At 52.7% G+C, this 17,045-nt stretch overlaps 1 protein-coding gene across 1 annotated transcript in view; it reads right to left on the bottom strand.

Moving 5' to 3' along the window:
• The window catches only part of Glis1 (GLIS family zinc finger 1), a 185,943-nt gene that overhangs the window by 3,403 nt on the left and 165,495 nt on the right, over positions 1 to 17,045 (bottom strand). Inside the window, exons 4-7 of the mRNA XM_005072153.4 lie at positions 16,456 to 16,617; positions 12,426 to 12,536; positions 9,239 to 9,368; positions 3,277 to 3,433 (exon numbers count right to left, since the gene is read on the bottom strand). Coding sequence (XP_005072210.2) covers positions 3,277 to 3,433; positions 9,239 to 9,368; positions 12,426 to 12,536; positions 16,456 to 16,617 — 560 coding nt within the window. The remainder of the gene's footprint in view (positions 1 to 3,276; positions 3,434 to 9,238; positions 9,369 to 12,425; positions 12,537 to 16,455; positions 16,618 to 17,045) is intronic.

Here is a 17,045-nt window from a genome sequence, read left to right on the forward strand (position 1 = left end):
AAATCAAAACCATGTAAACAAATGACCCCGTACGATGTATTTACATCCTCGCTAATAAATGCCATGACCAAGGGAAGGACACACAAGCTGGCATTTTATTCTGCTGTGCAGTGTATTTGGGGGAGCCTCTCTGATCTCCCTCCCTGGCCAGCGGTCTCCTACTTGCATAGCTTCCGTGATAGGAGGCTCATCACTTGCATTCAGACATAACTTGAGGGATCCAGGCTCAAGTCTGTGCTGTTTGGAAGCTCTTGTGAGCTGAGGCCACAGGGCTTGAGTGTGGTTGTGCTGAGTGTCACCCAGGTTTACTGCCGACCCTCCAGGCCAGGCTCCTACCTCAGGTTTCCATCCTAACCTCTGAGCTCTGCTCACGGGGACTCTGAACCTATCTGCACTGTGGAGGGAGCAAGAGCAATGGCAGTCTCCAAGGCTTTGGTTTGACTTGTGGATTTGCTGGGCCAGTTATGTCAGGGTTTCTCAACCTGTGGGTCTCGGTCCCTGCTACATTAATAACAGTAGCAAAATAAGTTAGGAAGTAGCAACGGAATAATTTTATGGATGGGAGGGGCGTCACTACAACATGAGGTCACAGCATCAGGAAGGTTGACAACCGCTGCTCTACATCAAAGCAGACAGCAAAGCCAGGACCACACTCCAGGTGACCCTGTCACGGGAGACACATTCTCCTCCTTCCACTAGAAGTGGGGTTTGTGGGGCAGATCGGCGCCTCCTCTGAAGGGACTGTGGGGACAGGAGATCTGGGCACCTTTCGCTCCATAGCCTTGCCACTGTCCTGCCATCTCCACACACTTGGGATGCCTCTTTCTGAAGCTCAACCTCCCCAACGGTTACTGTTTTCCGACCATGGGGCACAGGGTCTCCCTAATGCCAACTGTGAATGCTGGGCCACGAACCCAATGGCCACACTGTCCGTTCTCTTGGCAGAAGCCAGGTCAGGGCACATCCTCATGAGTTCTTTTTTTCTTCAGAACTGTGCAGTGCCTGCCTTGTCCCGTTTCCTCACAGAGCATCTAAAACCCAGATGTGGGTCTCCTACTTCACCAGGAAGGGGCCTGGCACACGGCCAGTATCCCAAACCAGTTCTTTGTGAGACAGGATCTCGATGTGTAGTCCAGGCCGCCCTTGGCCTTGCCATCCTCCCTCAGCGTCCTGAGTGCTTATATTCCAGGTGATGCCAACATGCCCCACCCCACGAAGGCTTCTACCTCACTCAGCCCCAAGCCCCGGATGAAGTGCAGGAAGAGGCAAGCACGGATCTGGGGGAAGCATGTGTGGCTTCCAGGCTTGTTTTCTCTGTCCAGACCCGCCATAAACTCTCCTTTGCCACCTCCACAGCCGGTGAAATTAAACAGGACGTAACTGTGCACAGCTGACACACAGGCTGATCTGTGCCACTCCAACGGCAAGAAGGTCACCTGGAGCCCTCTCTGCAGGCAGGCGGGCAGGCGACTCCCACAGCACATGCTTGAGCTTTGGTTGAAGCCTATATAAGTTTCATCGGGCCTGGCTGGCAGCCCCAGGGCTCCGTGTCTTCCCTGCACAGGGCTGGGAAAGAAACCCACCAAATTTGGTGTCTCCGCCGAGCCAGGGTAAATACATTTGGTCATGAAGTCAGGCCCTCTTAGCATATTTCTGAGTGAATCAGATAATTCTGTCAAGCTATTTAGACGTCCCAGCAAGCCGCTGGGGAGCCTCAAGTGGCCAGTCCCTGTTGACTTTGGCAAGCAGGGGAAGCTGAAGGCCTTCCCGCCCATGACTCCTTTGGGGCTGAAAAAGAAACCCATTCAGGCTAGCCCCAGGCTGTGTCAGCCACGGGGGCCCTTCTCTCCAGCAGGCATCCGGAACCCGGGCGCCTGGCGGCTGGGGATAACTCTTGCCACTCTGCAGGCTGGGGTTGGGCGGGTGGGCTGGGGTCCTGTCTTGTCATCACTCTGCCTCTCGCGGCGGGCATTCCTGATGGGTGCTTACGCTGGCGGCAGGCGGGTGATGAATGAGGCCAAGCAAAAAGCCCTGCAAGGACTGATGTGGTTTAATGTCTTATGGCTGGAGATGCCGAGGCCGGCCACTGGCTAAACAGGTGGCCTGAGCTTGGGGCAGAGAGGGCAGGGACTACTATGGATGGGACATGTACTGGGTGACAAGGGGCATTCCTGCAGGAGGGCCTTTCAAGAGCTCAGGGAGTGCACTTTGCCAGGGTCAAGCCTGGGCCATGCTTGCTGTCTGGCTTCTCTCCTCTCCTGCCCAGCCTTAGCTCAGGCTGCCACCTCATATCCCACACTGTTCCTAACGGATGCTGTTGGCCCAGCCCAACCTTCAGGGTCCTTCCACTAGCCTTGTGTCTGGTTCCCGGGGCCTCTCACCAGCGCAGCTTTCCACACAATGGTTCCTTTCCCGGGCGCGTCCCAGCTCTCACCCTGCCTGCTGGAAGTTCTCATTCCTCCACCTGCCTCTGGAGCCTGGCTTAGCACTACCTCCTGCAGGCAGCCTATCCGGCTTCCTCTCTGGGCCTCCACAGCCCTTCTGTTCCTTTCCCAGGTGGTCAAATTGTGCAGCCTGTGCAACGTCCCTTCACACAAAGCCAGTAGGGGCCGGGCACTGGCTGGGGACCTGCCCAGCAATCGGGAAGGACAGGAGGACCAGGTAGGAGCAGCAGGCACAGACTTGATAATAAAGCTAGACTGGTCCTAACTGTACGGTGGCCTAGGCTATGCCCCCTTGGAGAAGGGGGTGGGCACAGAAGGAGGAAGGTACTGGAGCCAGGCCTTGAACAACAAATTTGAGCAAGGCACTGCTGGTGGATAAGCAAAATGGGGGGGGGTTATGACTCCCTCTGATCATGCAGCAGGATGGTAGCATGTTCACCAGGTCCAGCCAACAGGGCAAGGAGCATACTGAATGCAGTGACTCTATGGAGGGCTCTGAGGGTTTCAGTGTCACCCAGGCTAGCCCAAGGAGAGGGTAGAGAGGTATTTCTGAGGAGCCTGGCTGCAGCAGAATTTCCCCAGGGGTCTCTGAAAGGAGGATGTGGGTGGCTGGAAGCCTGGGAACCAATACCATCTGCTTCTGCTGAGGGGGGAGGTATCCCTGGGAGACATCAATAAAATTGTACACAGAAGGTGGTACAGAGTACAGGACCCAGTCAGTGACGCATAAATGTAGGCTGCTGTCACCAGTAATGACAGTCTGTGTGCAGGTCACCTGCCACACTCTGCCTTGCCCACCTGTGACCCCTGAGGACTAGTTTGCCATACATACCCATCCCTGGTGCTCTCAGCTGTGGGCAGGGGGGACAGGTGGTGGTGGGAACCAGTGGTGACCTCCAGCGGGTGGTGCCTGGAAGGGACATCATGGGAGGGGGACAGGATGCCCGAAGCAAGCCCATTTTGCGGCGTGACAGGGCCGGGATATACACCTGCAAGGAACCAAACAGATGCCACTGGGCTTTAGCCACTCTCTAGGGTATGAACATCTCAGGAGTCATGCTGGTCTGCTTAGAGAGAATGACAACGTATCAATAGAGGTGATGGCACCACTCTGTCCAGGTCACGGCTAACAGAGCTGATGGAGCAGGTCTGTCAGACACATGGGGCTGGGAGCTTGTAAGGAGGATCTGCTTCAGATCTCCATTGGGCTCTTCTGGAAAGGCAGGGCATGGCTCTGTACCCCCAGAGGCAGAGAGACACCTTGGAATGGAGAGACGCAGAATGAAGCTCAGGCCTTGGCAGAACCTTCCAACAAGCAGTGCTGCTGGAAGCCAGTGGCGCTCCCTTTGCATAGACTGAACTGTGGGTCCTCAGACACAGGCAGGCAGAGCCCAGGCATCCAGTGACCAGCACTGTGGGTAGTGGCCTAGGCTGGACACTAAACTAAGGTCCCACCACAGGGTCGGAGTCCTCTTTTATTGCTTCCATTCCTTGTCAACATAGGTGAGCTAATAGACCAACAGGAACACGAGGTCAAAGTCATATGTTGATGGGGGCACACGCCTTTAATCCCAGCACTCAGGAGGCAGAGGTGGGCGGATCTCTGTGATTGCAAGGTGAGCCTGGTCTACAGAGTAAATTCCAGGATAGACAAAAGTTCACGGAGAAACCCTGTGTCAGAAAATGAAAAAAATAAAAGGAAAAAAAAAGTAATAAAAAAGCCACGTAAGGATGGAAAATACAGAGTCTGGATACTATATGTTAATCTGTTGTCTTTAAATTGATGGTTCAGGAAAGAGCTACAGCTGCTAAAATACATTTAATTATAAATGTTGCTAAATTAATCCGACTTATATATTTTTAAAATGCTTTGACTTTTAAGAGTTTTTGCTTGTGTTTCCACAGAAAATGTAAAGCTATGGATTCCTTCAAGACTAATATGGTTTGATGAAGCAAGACTCCCTGAAACAGTGTCCCAGGTGATCCAACATCTAAAACAGCTGAGACGATGCAGCCTTGCAGACCATATAAAAACAAGGACTTTGCCAAGTTTCTATGCTTTGTCATGATCCCGTTGGTAGGGACAGCACCGCCAACCAGCAGGAAGCAGTTTGGAATGAACAACGCCCAAATTCCCAAATATTGTTTATAAATTCTTGTTTTCATTTAAATGGAGTATGGTTTCATTTAAATGAAACATAAATGGTTAATGATCACAACCAATCTCTTTTTTAAAGTAAAAGGGAGATTATGGTATAGAAATGAATACTTTGTCTTGGAATGGATTTTCAGGTATTAATACAAATTTAAGATCAATTTTGTTATATGTATATTTCTCTTGTTTAGGTATTGTGCTTGTATAGGTCATTTAAAAATGTAATGTATAATTTAGTACAGATTATAGTTACCTATAATAGTCAAAACTTATAGTTAGTTACTTAGGTTTTCTAGATATATAGAGATATATTTCAATTGGATAGGCATTCTTCAAACCTTTCAAAGACCTACAGAATATGGCATTTAAAATGGTTTAGGGTTTTTATTGTCAATAAGACAACTACTCCTGGCAATACCAACTGCATCAGAAAGGAAAATGGACATCGAAGAAACTTGTTATAGGGTTTGCTTCCAATACAGCAAGACTAGACATTTAGGCAAGAAACCGCTCTTGCCTGGACTGTTTTGACTTTATGCTGTATAAAATAGACATGCAGGACCCACAGGAAAGTGACTGCTGCTGAACTTGATGGGACAGTCCTAAAGGGTTCCTGCTTCATGGAAGAGTCTGCCAGACATCCTACAGGACACAGAGAAAAGTGATGTACAGGCAGACAGTTTAAAGTTTCCTACTTTGCTGAGGAGTCTGCCAGACACACTATGGGCCGAAGATGGAACATTGCAGAAGAACTCCGGGTGACTGACCAGGCAGCGAGTTGTCTCTCTCAATTCTAGAGTTTATATATATTAGCCTTCTGCGGTCTTTGATGGAGTTGAAGACAGATGGTTATAGTTTTCCTTAGTTATGATAAAAGATAAGGCACATAAGACTTTAGACTCACAAAGATAGGATAGCATGTTTTAAGTCTTGCTAAATGTTAATGGACTAAATATTTTAACTATAGTTCTTACTTGATAACTATTTTGTTATATGTTTTACTATGTTAATGTTAAAACCCTTTTTTTTATTTAGACAGAAAAGAGAAGATGGCAGAAGTCCTTCTGTGTATGTTTGTCTTATAGATGAATAAAACATTGTTGGTCAAAAGAGAAGCAAGATAGGCAGGACTAGGAGATAATGAGGATTCTGGGAAATGTAGTAGGATGTTGCCATGTGATCCTGGGAGGAGAGGACCCAAGTCTTGCATTCTCAGTAAGATAAGACCTTATAAAAATATATATTAGTAATTATGGGTTAATAATTAAGTCAGAGCTAGCCATTAAGAAACCATAGCAAATGGCCAACAGCTTTATAATAATATAGTGTATCGTGTGTTATCTGGGGTTGATGCAACACTGGGACCTGGCTGGTGGGAAGAGTTGTCATAACAACATGTTGGTCGAGAGGCCCTGCTGAGGGTTTAGGGACCACTGAGGGCAGCATTGCAAAGGAGCCTGTCAGGAGAGGGTGGCCCCTTCTCTGGGATAGGACCTAAAATGGGCACAAGTTCCTTTTATGGTACTGGAGGTGGCATCTAGGTCCCCATGTGCTAGGCAGGACCTTTATCACTGAGTGACATCAGCTCAAGGGTGGAAGGTTTGATGCTTCCCTACTTTGCCTGGAAAAAATAAACAAAACCCCTCGATTTTAGCCGGGTGGTGGTGGCGCATGCCTTTAATCCCAGCACTGGGAGGCAGAGGCAGGCGGATCTCTGTGAGTTCGAGGCTGGGCTTGACCCACAGCCTCAAAAACAATACAGAGAAACCCTGTCTCGTAAAAACCGAAAAAAAAAACCCTCAATTTTCTCCTCTTGGTAAACCTAGCATGCTTATTTGAATGGAAATGTCATTTCTCTTGAAATCAGTGATGATGAAATCAGTCATCAAGGTGATGCCCTGTGAGGACTCTCCCTCAGGGGTATGCTCTTAGTCACACCAGGGCAGAGTCCACCAGCTGGCCAGTCCCTCCCCTGCCAGCTGCTACCTCTGAAGGACTAGCCTGGAAACACCCAAGTTTCTTTCAGGGTGGGCTCAGTGCTTAGCATCCCAAGCTAGCTCATTCTCCACTGGCCATCCTGATCAGAACCTACAGGGGTTATTTCAAGGAACTGAATAGGGCTGGGCTATAGGCCTGAGGCAGAGTCAGAACTATGGTAATGGGGTCCCAAACGTCTTTAAGCTGCCACTACTGAATAGCAGCATTCGGCTTTGAAGACCAGATGACCTGCAACTTCTGATGGTGACTGTAGGTATGTGATACCAGGAGAAGTCCCATTATTAAGTCATCATGGTTGGTAACTATGGCATTTATGTGCCAAGTTTTCTCCTGACGGTTTAGAAACAGACTCTCTGAACATCATGGACCAAATGGAGAGGGTGCCTATTTGAGGCAGAGGCTCCAGCTGAGGGGGTCTAGAGTGTCCAATGAGGATCTTGGCTCTGCTGCAGGCATGGCAGGCCACTGACCATGACACCCAGACTCTGGGCATCAGCCTGAAGCTCTCCTCTCCAGTGTGCCTTGGGAACCCCTACGGCCAGGGACAGCACCCATTGCTGTCTGTCCTGGTCAGGTGTCCTCCTGCCCCTCAGCACCTGAAGAGGGCGCTGTGGAAGCAGCTTGGCTTGGTGGTGCTTAGCCTCTACCACTCTGCACTCTCAAAACCTCCTCGCCTGCCGCCTTGAATCAGTTTGGGGGCCTAACATCCTCTGCTATCTGACATTGTACTGTGCCCCTACTACGTATCATAGCACCCCATAGGGCTGAAGACATGCCTGCCTGCCTGCCTGCCTGCCCGGTGAGTGTCCTCTCAGATTGGACAGTGACAAGCTCACATCTCTCCCCTGCCCTCTCTGTTTAGGACTCTTCTGGCCCTTCCAGAACCTGTCCTCTGCCTTTGTTGCTGTCTTGGCCCAAGCCCGTGTCTGTCTGGCTCCAGACACACATGGCAGTGATGGGGCACAAACAGCGAATGACATGGAAGAACCACCAGACCCTAACGGGCCACAGAAGCGGGGACTGGGCCTGTAGCCTCCCCAAAGCAGCAACATCAACCATCAGCCACCAACACTTAGCCTCTGCCCTAACATCTGCTCCCCACTGTGCCTCGGGCGTCTGTGCCAAGCCCAGGCCCAGGGACGGCCTGGCAGGCCATCCTTCCCGAGTGGAGGACTGGGTCCAGCATAGCCGGCACACAGTAGGTATGAAGAATTATGTAGGGTGGCCTTGACAGAGAGCTTGTAGGAGACATTCGATGAAGAACATGGCCTCAGACACAGCCTGAATCCATGCTGGCACCTCCTGAGTGACTGGGGTTATTTTCAGCTTAGTCCTCACAGCAGGCATGGGAGGGACACTGAGGAAGACATCACCTCCTCGGACCAGAGAGCAGACCAGGCAGGCATGCTGCTGGCAGGGGGCCCTTTCCTCCTTTGACAATGCCCCGGCAGATGTGTTTCTCACCAATGTGGCTTGCAACAGGGAACCAGACAAGACAGTATCTGTTGAGACAATGACAGCTGGCTGTCCCTGCCCCTCAGTGAGGACAAGGAAGCTCCGAGGCTGTCCTGCTGCTGGGTATGTAGATGAGTGAGCCCTTGTCTGGTGAGTCCTCTTAAGGCGGACACATGGGGCTATAAGCCCCATGCAGCTGTGGCCCCATCAACGGGAGCCTCTCTGCAGTCCTCAGCTTGGGGTCCCTGCAACAGGGTAAGCCCCTTCCTGTCCCTGCAGCCCTCCTTGCATGCACCCCTTCTTGTACACCTTGAGGGCATCCTCACACAGTAGGCCTTGCAGATGGGTGAAAGCCTGCTCTTCCAAGGCTGTCTGGTAAGGACCTTGGCACGTTTTAAAGTCCACTGCTACTATTTCAGTGTTGGGGGGAAGAATAAGATTAGAAAAAATTTAAAAAATGCTTTAAATGATTGAGGTAATTCAAGAAATCCCAGAGGGCAGCCGAGCTCTCTGCTTCGAGGCTGTGGTTTCCTCAGGGAGCAGGAGTCGAAGGCACAGCACAGGAATCATCAGCTGAATCTAGAGGCCATGTTGTCCGCAGCTGGGCAGGGTTCCCAAGCCACAGAGCCAGGATTCCTGCCATGGCCTGGGAGTGCCCTGCAGCCAGCTGCTGCTGCTCTTGCCGGACCAGTGGCTCTGAGCGCTGTCCAATGGGCCTGTGGATGAGAACTGGCGTACACTCAGAGATGCAGACTCTCTCCACAGTGTTTCAGATAGGGCCACATGTCCCCCCAGCCTCATTCTGCATGCGCGCCATGCAGGTGAGGCTGACTCTGTGATGAGGCAAACACAGGCCTCCCCCAGAGGAGTTCCTAGCCACAGGCTGGTGGGGAGACAGGAGGGAAACTGTGACAGTCCTGAGAAGGCTTCCTAGAGGAGGGGAAGAGGAGACAGGTTCAGAGAGCAGAGTAAGAGCAACCTTGGTGAAGGGAGGGGAAAGGGGCTCAGAGTGAGCTCTAGGGGTTCCAACCAGGACTGAGGGGGAGTGGGCGCCATCTTATGGCCACAGGGAGTTATTCAGGAGTGCTTACCTACCTACTTGGAAGAGGGGCGGGGCAGAAGCAGTGAAGCCAGTGCGGAGAGGGCCCCACTGGCTGTGTCCTGGCCCTGCCTCAGGCACACATACCTGGGAGTAGCTCCTGGCTCAGGGTCTGGCCGCCCTTCCCCCTGCTGGCAGGCAAAGGTGTGGATGCACGGAGTTGCTGCAGAGCCAGACACTCCGACAGAACAGCCTCTGGATCGGCACCTGTGTGCATCTGGGGAGCAAGCAGCAGGGAGGGGTGTCAGCCCACAGGGGACAAGGCAGGAAAGGCAGCACCTTCTATGCTGTACTGGTTTCCTCACTGGGAAAGTGGGCTTGCAGGCAGTGTAAGGACTTGTGAGAAGAGATTCTAGCACAGGATCTGACACACAAGGACTTTATATGACATACACCTTCAGTCACTGAGACAGGACAGGAGAGAGGGGAACCTCTCAGGCTGGAGCTGGGGTCCTGTGTCTCTTGGGAGGGGTTTCTTCATGGTCCCTGAGGGACCAGCTTTAGGGGGGTGGTAAATGCAACTACTGGGCTTTTGTAGCTCCCCTTAGGGCAACCTGTGGCAGGAGGAGTGATGTCTCTTAGCAAGTGTCCCTGTCACTATGAGGGACACTGGAAAGAATCCAGGGTTGGGTCCCAGTCCTATGCCACCTCTTATTCCCCAGGGGTCAGCGGATAACCAACTTCTCTGGGTCTCACCCACCTTGCCTGTTTTTTGGAGCTGTCACTGCCTCTAACCATTGGAGGCTACGGCTAGTATTAAGACGACGAATGAAAAGATGATTTGTGAAGTACGGTGTGTAAGACTGACTGGGTTCAGCTGCCTGACTCCTACAGGGTCAGAGTAGTGGTCCAGTGACTTTCTATGTCTGGCTAGCAGCAAAGCTTGGTTGGGATGATCTAGTTAACACCACTTGGATACCTTGGAGCAATTTACTTCTCCAGGTGGCACAAAAACAAACAGGGTGGGCCTCTGAAGACACCAGGTGACAAGGGGGCAGGCACCTGCATGGGAGGTGACTCTTCTCTAGGGAAATCCCAAAGAAGTCAAGAACCAAGGCTCTGTCCAAACATCTACTTTACCAGGTCAAAACAGGTGCCAAGAAGCCCAGAGCCTCGCCCATGTTCTTGGGCGGCTGTGAGTTAGCCATAAGTGGTTTCCACCTTCCCACCTTCCCAGGCAGAGGGCTAACCAGGCGGGGAAGGCATGCCAGTCTCGCACTGGGCTCTCAGCGCCTGACCCAGCAGCTGTTTTCCATGTAAATGAAGTTTTTGGCAAAAGAGGGCCAAGGCATGTTCTTGCAGACCACAATGTCGATTGGATTAGGAACAGCAGGAGAGGAGAATTAAGGAAGAAAAGCATTTCTAATTCTCTCCAAAATGCAGCAGGGCTGCCAAGGACTTGTCATAATACAAGGGTCGCCTTACCCAGAAAGATCCATCATCCCCGATGGCTCTAATGGATGCTTATTGTTGGGAAGTTTGTAGATCTGCCGCCCAGGTCCCTGGGGCTCCATGTGAGCCAAGCACGGGCCTGGGAAAACCAGGGCAAGATTCTGGTCCTTGGGCACCAGTCCACCAGGGACAGCCGCCTACTTGGCACCTAGTTCCAGCCTACAGAAGCCCGAGCCATCCCTTGCTGCCCTGAGGCAGTGTCAGGAGTAGTACCCTAGCTGTCTCTCTGGAGCTGTGTGACTGGGATACTCTGTTAATGTCAATTCAGTCCCTACATTCCCGAAATGGACATAAGCTAGGGCCCACTTGTAGGATGACAGTTATAGTACATAAAGCAGCAGGTGAAATGTCTAGTTGAGGAGCCACTGGGTTAGTGGTTCGTCTCACTTCTCAGTGAGTCAGGGATGTGGTGGCGCTTGCACCAGTAAGCCTGCTGCATATACTGACTCCACCCTCCTCTGCTGTACCCTTTAAACGGTTCCCTAGTGCCTCCAAGAGGAGTTCCGTGCCATCTCCATCATGAGGCAAGCTGGATCCTGGTACCCTCCCTCTATCTGCCCGTTACATGAGATGGAAACTGTCTACTCTCCCAGTCTGCATAGGGCTTGCTGTTTTATTCATAGCAGTGTCCAAGGTCATTGCTTAAGTGAGCGGGCTCTTTCCTGTGCCTTGCTAGTGCTGCTGGGCTGGCTCCCATCTGACCTTCGCTCCACAGCCTCTGGTACTTGAGTACCCTCAACTTCCATGGCTCTGGGGATTGAGTGCTCAGTGCAGGGTGCTCTGCCCAAGGCTGCTGTCCTGTAACCCCTAGCAGCTCACTGCTGGCTTTCTCGTGCAAACCTTTCTCCTCTGGTTTTCATTCCCGGTGAAGGGCACCACCACTGATGCTCTCTGGCCCAGACCAGGTCTCTGTCATTGTATCCCGGACCATTCCACTATTTTCCTTGTTCTCATCGCTGAACTTACGTTTCACTCTGACATCCCTGTTTCCACATCACCCAAGAAGTATCTCTCAAAGCCATGTACTTATTGTTCCCCCAAGATCACATGATGGCATCGAAGGTCCTCAGGACACAGCGCAAATCCTAGGCAGGGTTTCCTGCATGTGACAGCCCAGCTACGTTTAGATATGAATACACTGGCCCCACATGTGCTATGGGTCATTCCAGTCACACATTCTTTCCTGAACTCGCCTGTCTACACCGCAAGAGAGCGGCAGTGTCCACCCCTTTTATGTTTGTGAATCTGTGGTACATACTCAACCCTGGACACATATTCTGTCACTTAGTCCTCACCAGCACACATTCCTTAGCCAGCAACTGGAACAGGAAGCACAGAGGCATAAGGCACAGAGGCAGGCTCTGCAGGGGGGACCAGAGCTCACACCCCTAGCCATTATCCTTTATGATTCTTGGTGCTTTTTCCTGGGACCTTTCTGTTCCCTTGCAGATGGGCCAAGGCCCTTTATCTGTGCTAGATATAACCTTCCTGCTGTCATTATCATATGGCTAGGAGCCTCCTCTTGGTGTGTCCCTCATGCCACTGGAAATGGGTACCACACCATGTCATTTGTCTTGCATCTTCAATGCCTAGCCCAGGGCTGGGTGTGAGTGCCTTGGTTAAAGGTGCCGTCTTTTGGTGGGTGAATGTCTAGCCGGTTGAGGTGATAAGGGCGGGGTTGTGGGCTGGCATACTGGGGAGCAGGCAAACATCGGCAGATGGGAGACCAGTAGCATCTACGAGTGTGTAGAGAGTGGCCCTTTGTAGGTGTCTGGGATCAGGGGAATCTGCAGAGAGGGGCCTGGACTTTGTGGCCACCTACCTTCTTACGCACCTGCTGTTCTTTGGTCGAGTGGGCCTTCACGTGCTTGCGGAGGGAGCTGGGGTCTGTGTAGCGCTTGGAGCAGCCAGGGATCTGACAGGCATATGGCTTCTGTAACATCAGAGAGGCATGAGGGATAGGTAAGAGGCCACTGCACGGTGAAGGTCCCCTATGTGACCTGCCATGGGGAGGATGAATGGGAAAGGCGCCTGGCCTGGGAGAGGAGGAGCTCTGGGTCCCCATTCTGTCACCATGTTGGCAGTGCAGGTGAGTTGCCTCCTGTCTGCAAAAGGGGACTGACTGAGCTCTGTAGGTCGTTCTGGCTCACACTGGCTGTGACAAAAGTGCCCTCAGCATAGCTGCATAAAAGCAGTATGTGGGGCAGGGGTACACAGCAGGCTGTCCCAGGCAGCAGAATGAAGAGAGGAAGAGGGGACGTTCTGGGGCCAGCCTGGATGACTGCTAGGCAGGGCCAAGGGGCACCATGGGTCACAGCAACCAAGGTCCTTCTTCTAGTAACTGGGAGACCAGAGGGGGCTGACCTCGAAGAGCACAAGCTAGGGGCCCAAAGGCTGTGCTGTTGGCACGGACCAAACCCCCTCCCTATGACCATCCCACTGTCCTGGAAGTCAGACAGGGGACACCCAAGTCAGCTCCTTACTTCCTCTTGGGCCCCCCTCCCCCTTCAGGTTGTCCCCTGCCTCCCAGGACCTAATCTCTTCTCATGCACAGCCCCAGAGCTTTTGTCACAGCACAGTCATGGCCTGCCTCCAAACACCCTTCCATGGCCCTCTGACCCTCTGACGATCAGAAACTCGGTCATTTCCTGGCACTGACGGGGGTCTTCCCCACGCATACCCCACAATGTTCTTCCCATCCTATCCAACCCACATCACCTTGCTCAGATCCTGCCTTCTGGATTGGCCCGAGGTTCCCACCGGCTGCACTGCCCACCTTGTGCTGCCTGGTCTTCCCACTGTCCCTCTGCTCTACCAATGAGAGACCCATCTAATCCTGGCCATGACTCAGAAGACCAGGGAAGGACAACTTACCGCCCTACCTGCATCTCAAGCTCAGGGGGCTTCCATAAGACCAACTTGGGGTCCCCAGCTACAGAGGCATGAAGTTTACAAGGTTTCCTTTAAAACCGAGTGCTTCAGAGCCCCCCCAGGGACTGCCTCCTGGAACCACAGAGGTGGAAGCATGTGCGTGCGTGTGTGTGTGTGTGTGTGTGTGTGTGTGTGTGTGTGTGTGTGTGTGCGCGCGCGCATGCGTGTAGGAGACAGCACCTCTTGGAGTAAGCCCCAGGGACTTCCATGCCCAGTCACACACACCAAGTGGAGCTGCCCACAAAGCCTCAAGGCAATTCTGCCCCTGCCCCAGGCGAGCTGGGAGGGGTGCCCTCTGTCGCGGTCCTTGTGGGGAAAAGCAGAAAGAGATGACCATAACCATACCTTGGAGCTGCCACGGAGATTGCCAGGTTAAAGAATGGAGAACAACAAAAAAGAGAGAGACAGCCGTAAGAAGTTGACTAGGCCAACAGGAGGGCGGGGGCGGGAGAGGGAGGCCTGCCTTGGACTGCCTACACCTGCTTCAGCATGCGAGTCCCACACACTTGCCCAGCCCCTCACCCTAACACACACGCAGCCTCTCTCAGGGGTCCTACCCAACCCCACAGCAATCTCCCATGAGTCCGGCCCTGCCCTGAGCTGACTGGCCCCTGGCCTTGTCCTCTGGGACTGCTGATACAAATCCACAGGCTTTGGTCACAAAGCAAATAAATAGCTCTGTGTGGCAGGCACACTCGCTTGGAAACAGGGCAGCAAGACCCATCTTTGTGTTTGTTTTTCCAGGGCTTGACGTGTATAGAACATTCCTCAGGCCCAGCTCCCTTGAGCCCTCAGGAAACCCCGTGGATGTCCCAAGCCACCAGCCAAACCCTAGGCCTGGAATCCCCATACAAGCTTCAAGACTGGGGCTGTGTTATTCCCGTCAACAAGGTTGTTCTTCCTTGTCTGTACAGAGCTCTGGACATGGGAGATGGTTATATCTCTGAGGGCTCCCTAGATACGGCACTGGCCACCCAGGGATCCCTCACCCACCCCTCAGAATGCTCCAGTTGTGCAGGAGACATCACAGCCATCAGGTGTGTGTGCTTCTTTCTCTATTAGGGACCTTTCTTCTCCCAGTGCCTCTGAGTATGCCAATCAAAGAAGGCAAACAGGCCCCCACTCTGCTGATGGGGAAACTGAGACCCCTACTGGGAATAGTGGCTGCCTGGGGTGTGGCAGGATCTGGCTGACATTAAGTCTCCGAGTGACAGACTAGGAAAGAAGGGGCTGCCTGGTTTACAGGTAGGCCTCACATCAGCTACCTCAGCTGTGCCCACCCTATTCTCAAGAGGCAGAGCCAAAATCAGAGCTGAAGCCTGCTTTCTCCAATTTGTCCAGAGGACCTCCTTCCTGCTGTGGGCCCCATGCTCTCTGATGCCAGGCTAGCTGGGGGTCTCCTATGAAGCTAAGGTTGTACGTGTGAGCCTGCCTTACTGCTGACCTGGAGGCTGCAGGCTGGGACATGGTCTAGCGACAAGGAGCTGCCCACACTATTTAGGCAGAGAGCTGGGTGTAAGTGGGGGCCCCTAGATAGATAAAGGCCTGGATAACCCTGAGGGCTTGTGTGGGCCTGACGGGGCCTAACCCTCAGGAGCTCTGTTCAACCGGCTGGGTCTAGGAAGTACAGGAAGGGCAGGAGAGAAGAACAAACAGGAAACTAGAGAGGCCATGGGGACATGCCCTAGGCCTGCAAGGGGGGGAGAAGGGCAGTGTAGCCTGTAAGGGGAGGGGAGTTGGTTTTTGAGTCGGGGACAAGGAGGGCTTGGGGTCAGTCAGCTGGGCCTCTGGCTTGTCACTTGCCTGCCACTGACACGATCTGACTCAGGTCTCAGCTTTTTGTGACCTGGGGCAAGTGTGTGGCACTATTGGGCTGGAAGGGGTCAAGCACGTACAGTCCAGTTCAGGGCCTGGCCTGGCTCCACGGCCTGTGACTCTCCTGCACCTGGTTCCCGGGCTGTGAGATAATGGCTAGGACTGGAGGGCTGTGTGTCTTCTCGGGTTTGACTTTATGGCTTCCAAATTGCACTAACAGCTCAGTTACCCTCTTGGGAAGGCGTATCAACTGGTGCCTAGCCCCATCCTGGCTCCCCACAAGCCTGCAGCAGAGCAGAGAGCTTCCTGGAGTTTTCTAGCAGACTCCAGCCTTGTGCTGCCGACAGGGTTGGGTTCCTCCCTAGGCACATGCCACTTTCCCCAGCACCTGTGAGGCTGGCATGAAGACTGAGTCATCTCTGCCAGAGTCCAGCCATGCGAGCCCCTAAGCCTGCTTCCCTCCCCTGTCAAATGGGTCCAGGGAACTTGGTTAGCAGGGTCAGTATAGGAATGACATTCTGAAAGTTCTGTGTTAACTGCTGATGTCCTTATTTGTACGGGGAAGCATGGGGCAGCATGGGACAGAGATGTGGGTCTCTACTGCCTGGCATAAGGACAGGGAAGTGGAAAGAAACACCATACAGATGGTCAGGCTGCTGGGCAAGATGCTGGATCTTATGTGTCCCCAACTACCACCTTGTAAAGGGCAAAACTGCTCTAAAGATCTATGTATTATTCCCAAGCAGGAGTGGGAAGAGCAGGGAGTGGCTTTCTCAGGATGCAGATATAGCTGGCTTGCCAAAGAGAGGATGTAGGGGTGAGAGCACCCACCTTCCCTAAAGACTTGGGCCTGGGCTGGTACTCACTGGCCAAGGAAGGTAATCTCAACTGGAGGCCCTTTGTAAGTTCAGTCTGCCCATCCCACATCCTGATTGAGGACATACGGCCATACCCAAATTATCTGCATTTGTCACAACTGGTGAATGATGGGGGGAAAATCTACCTACTTAGTAGAAAGCCAGGGAGCCTACTAATTCTCCTATAATACAAAGGACAAGCCCCCATCACTCCTGCCCTGTGTAAAGCTCCTCTTCAGGCCTACCTACCGTGTCAAGGTGGGTGCGTTGGTGCTTGGCACGGTCGCTGGAGTTGCTGAAGGCCTTCTGGCAACCTGGGTGCTGGCACAGGTATGGCTTCTCGCCCGTGTGGCTCCGCAGGTGGATCTTCAGGTTCTCCAGGCGGGAGAAGGCTTTACTGCAGCCTTCAAACTGCAGGAGAGGCTGATGAGGGGTGCCCTCAGCCCCGAGGGCCCACCCACCTAGAAACAGCACCCCTAAACCTGCCTGTCCCACCCAAACTGCCTTCAGTCCTCCCTAAAGCATCTGGGAACACTGCCCCAGGAGAGTTCAGGAAGTGGCCAGACTTAGAAACGGGTTACGAGGGCAGGAGATGACCTTCTGCTTCTGGCCTTGGGAACAGTAACTCACATCCCCGAGAGGCTTTGATGTTGTACCTGCCCCCTCTCCAAAGGTGAGGCTGTGGCTATCCATCAGGGCCTATAGGAAGGCATCGTCCTTGGTAACTGCTGTGAGACCAACAGTCACATTTGTGCACTGAAGTGTCTTGAGTTATCTAGTCATTTAGCTGTCCTCCGTTTACAGTGTGTGCCGGGTACTGGACATGTAATAGACACAGC

The sequence above is a fragment of the Mesocricetus auratus genome, unplaced genomic scaffold, assembly GCF_017639785.1.
Source record: "Mesocricetus auratus isolate SY011 unplaced genomic scaffold, BCM_Maur_2.0 Super-Scaffold_100014, whole genome shotgun sequence".
Lineage (NCBI taxonomy): Eukaryota > Metazoa > Chordata > Mammalia > Rodentia > Cricetidae > Mesocricetus > Mesocricetus auratus.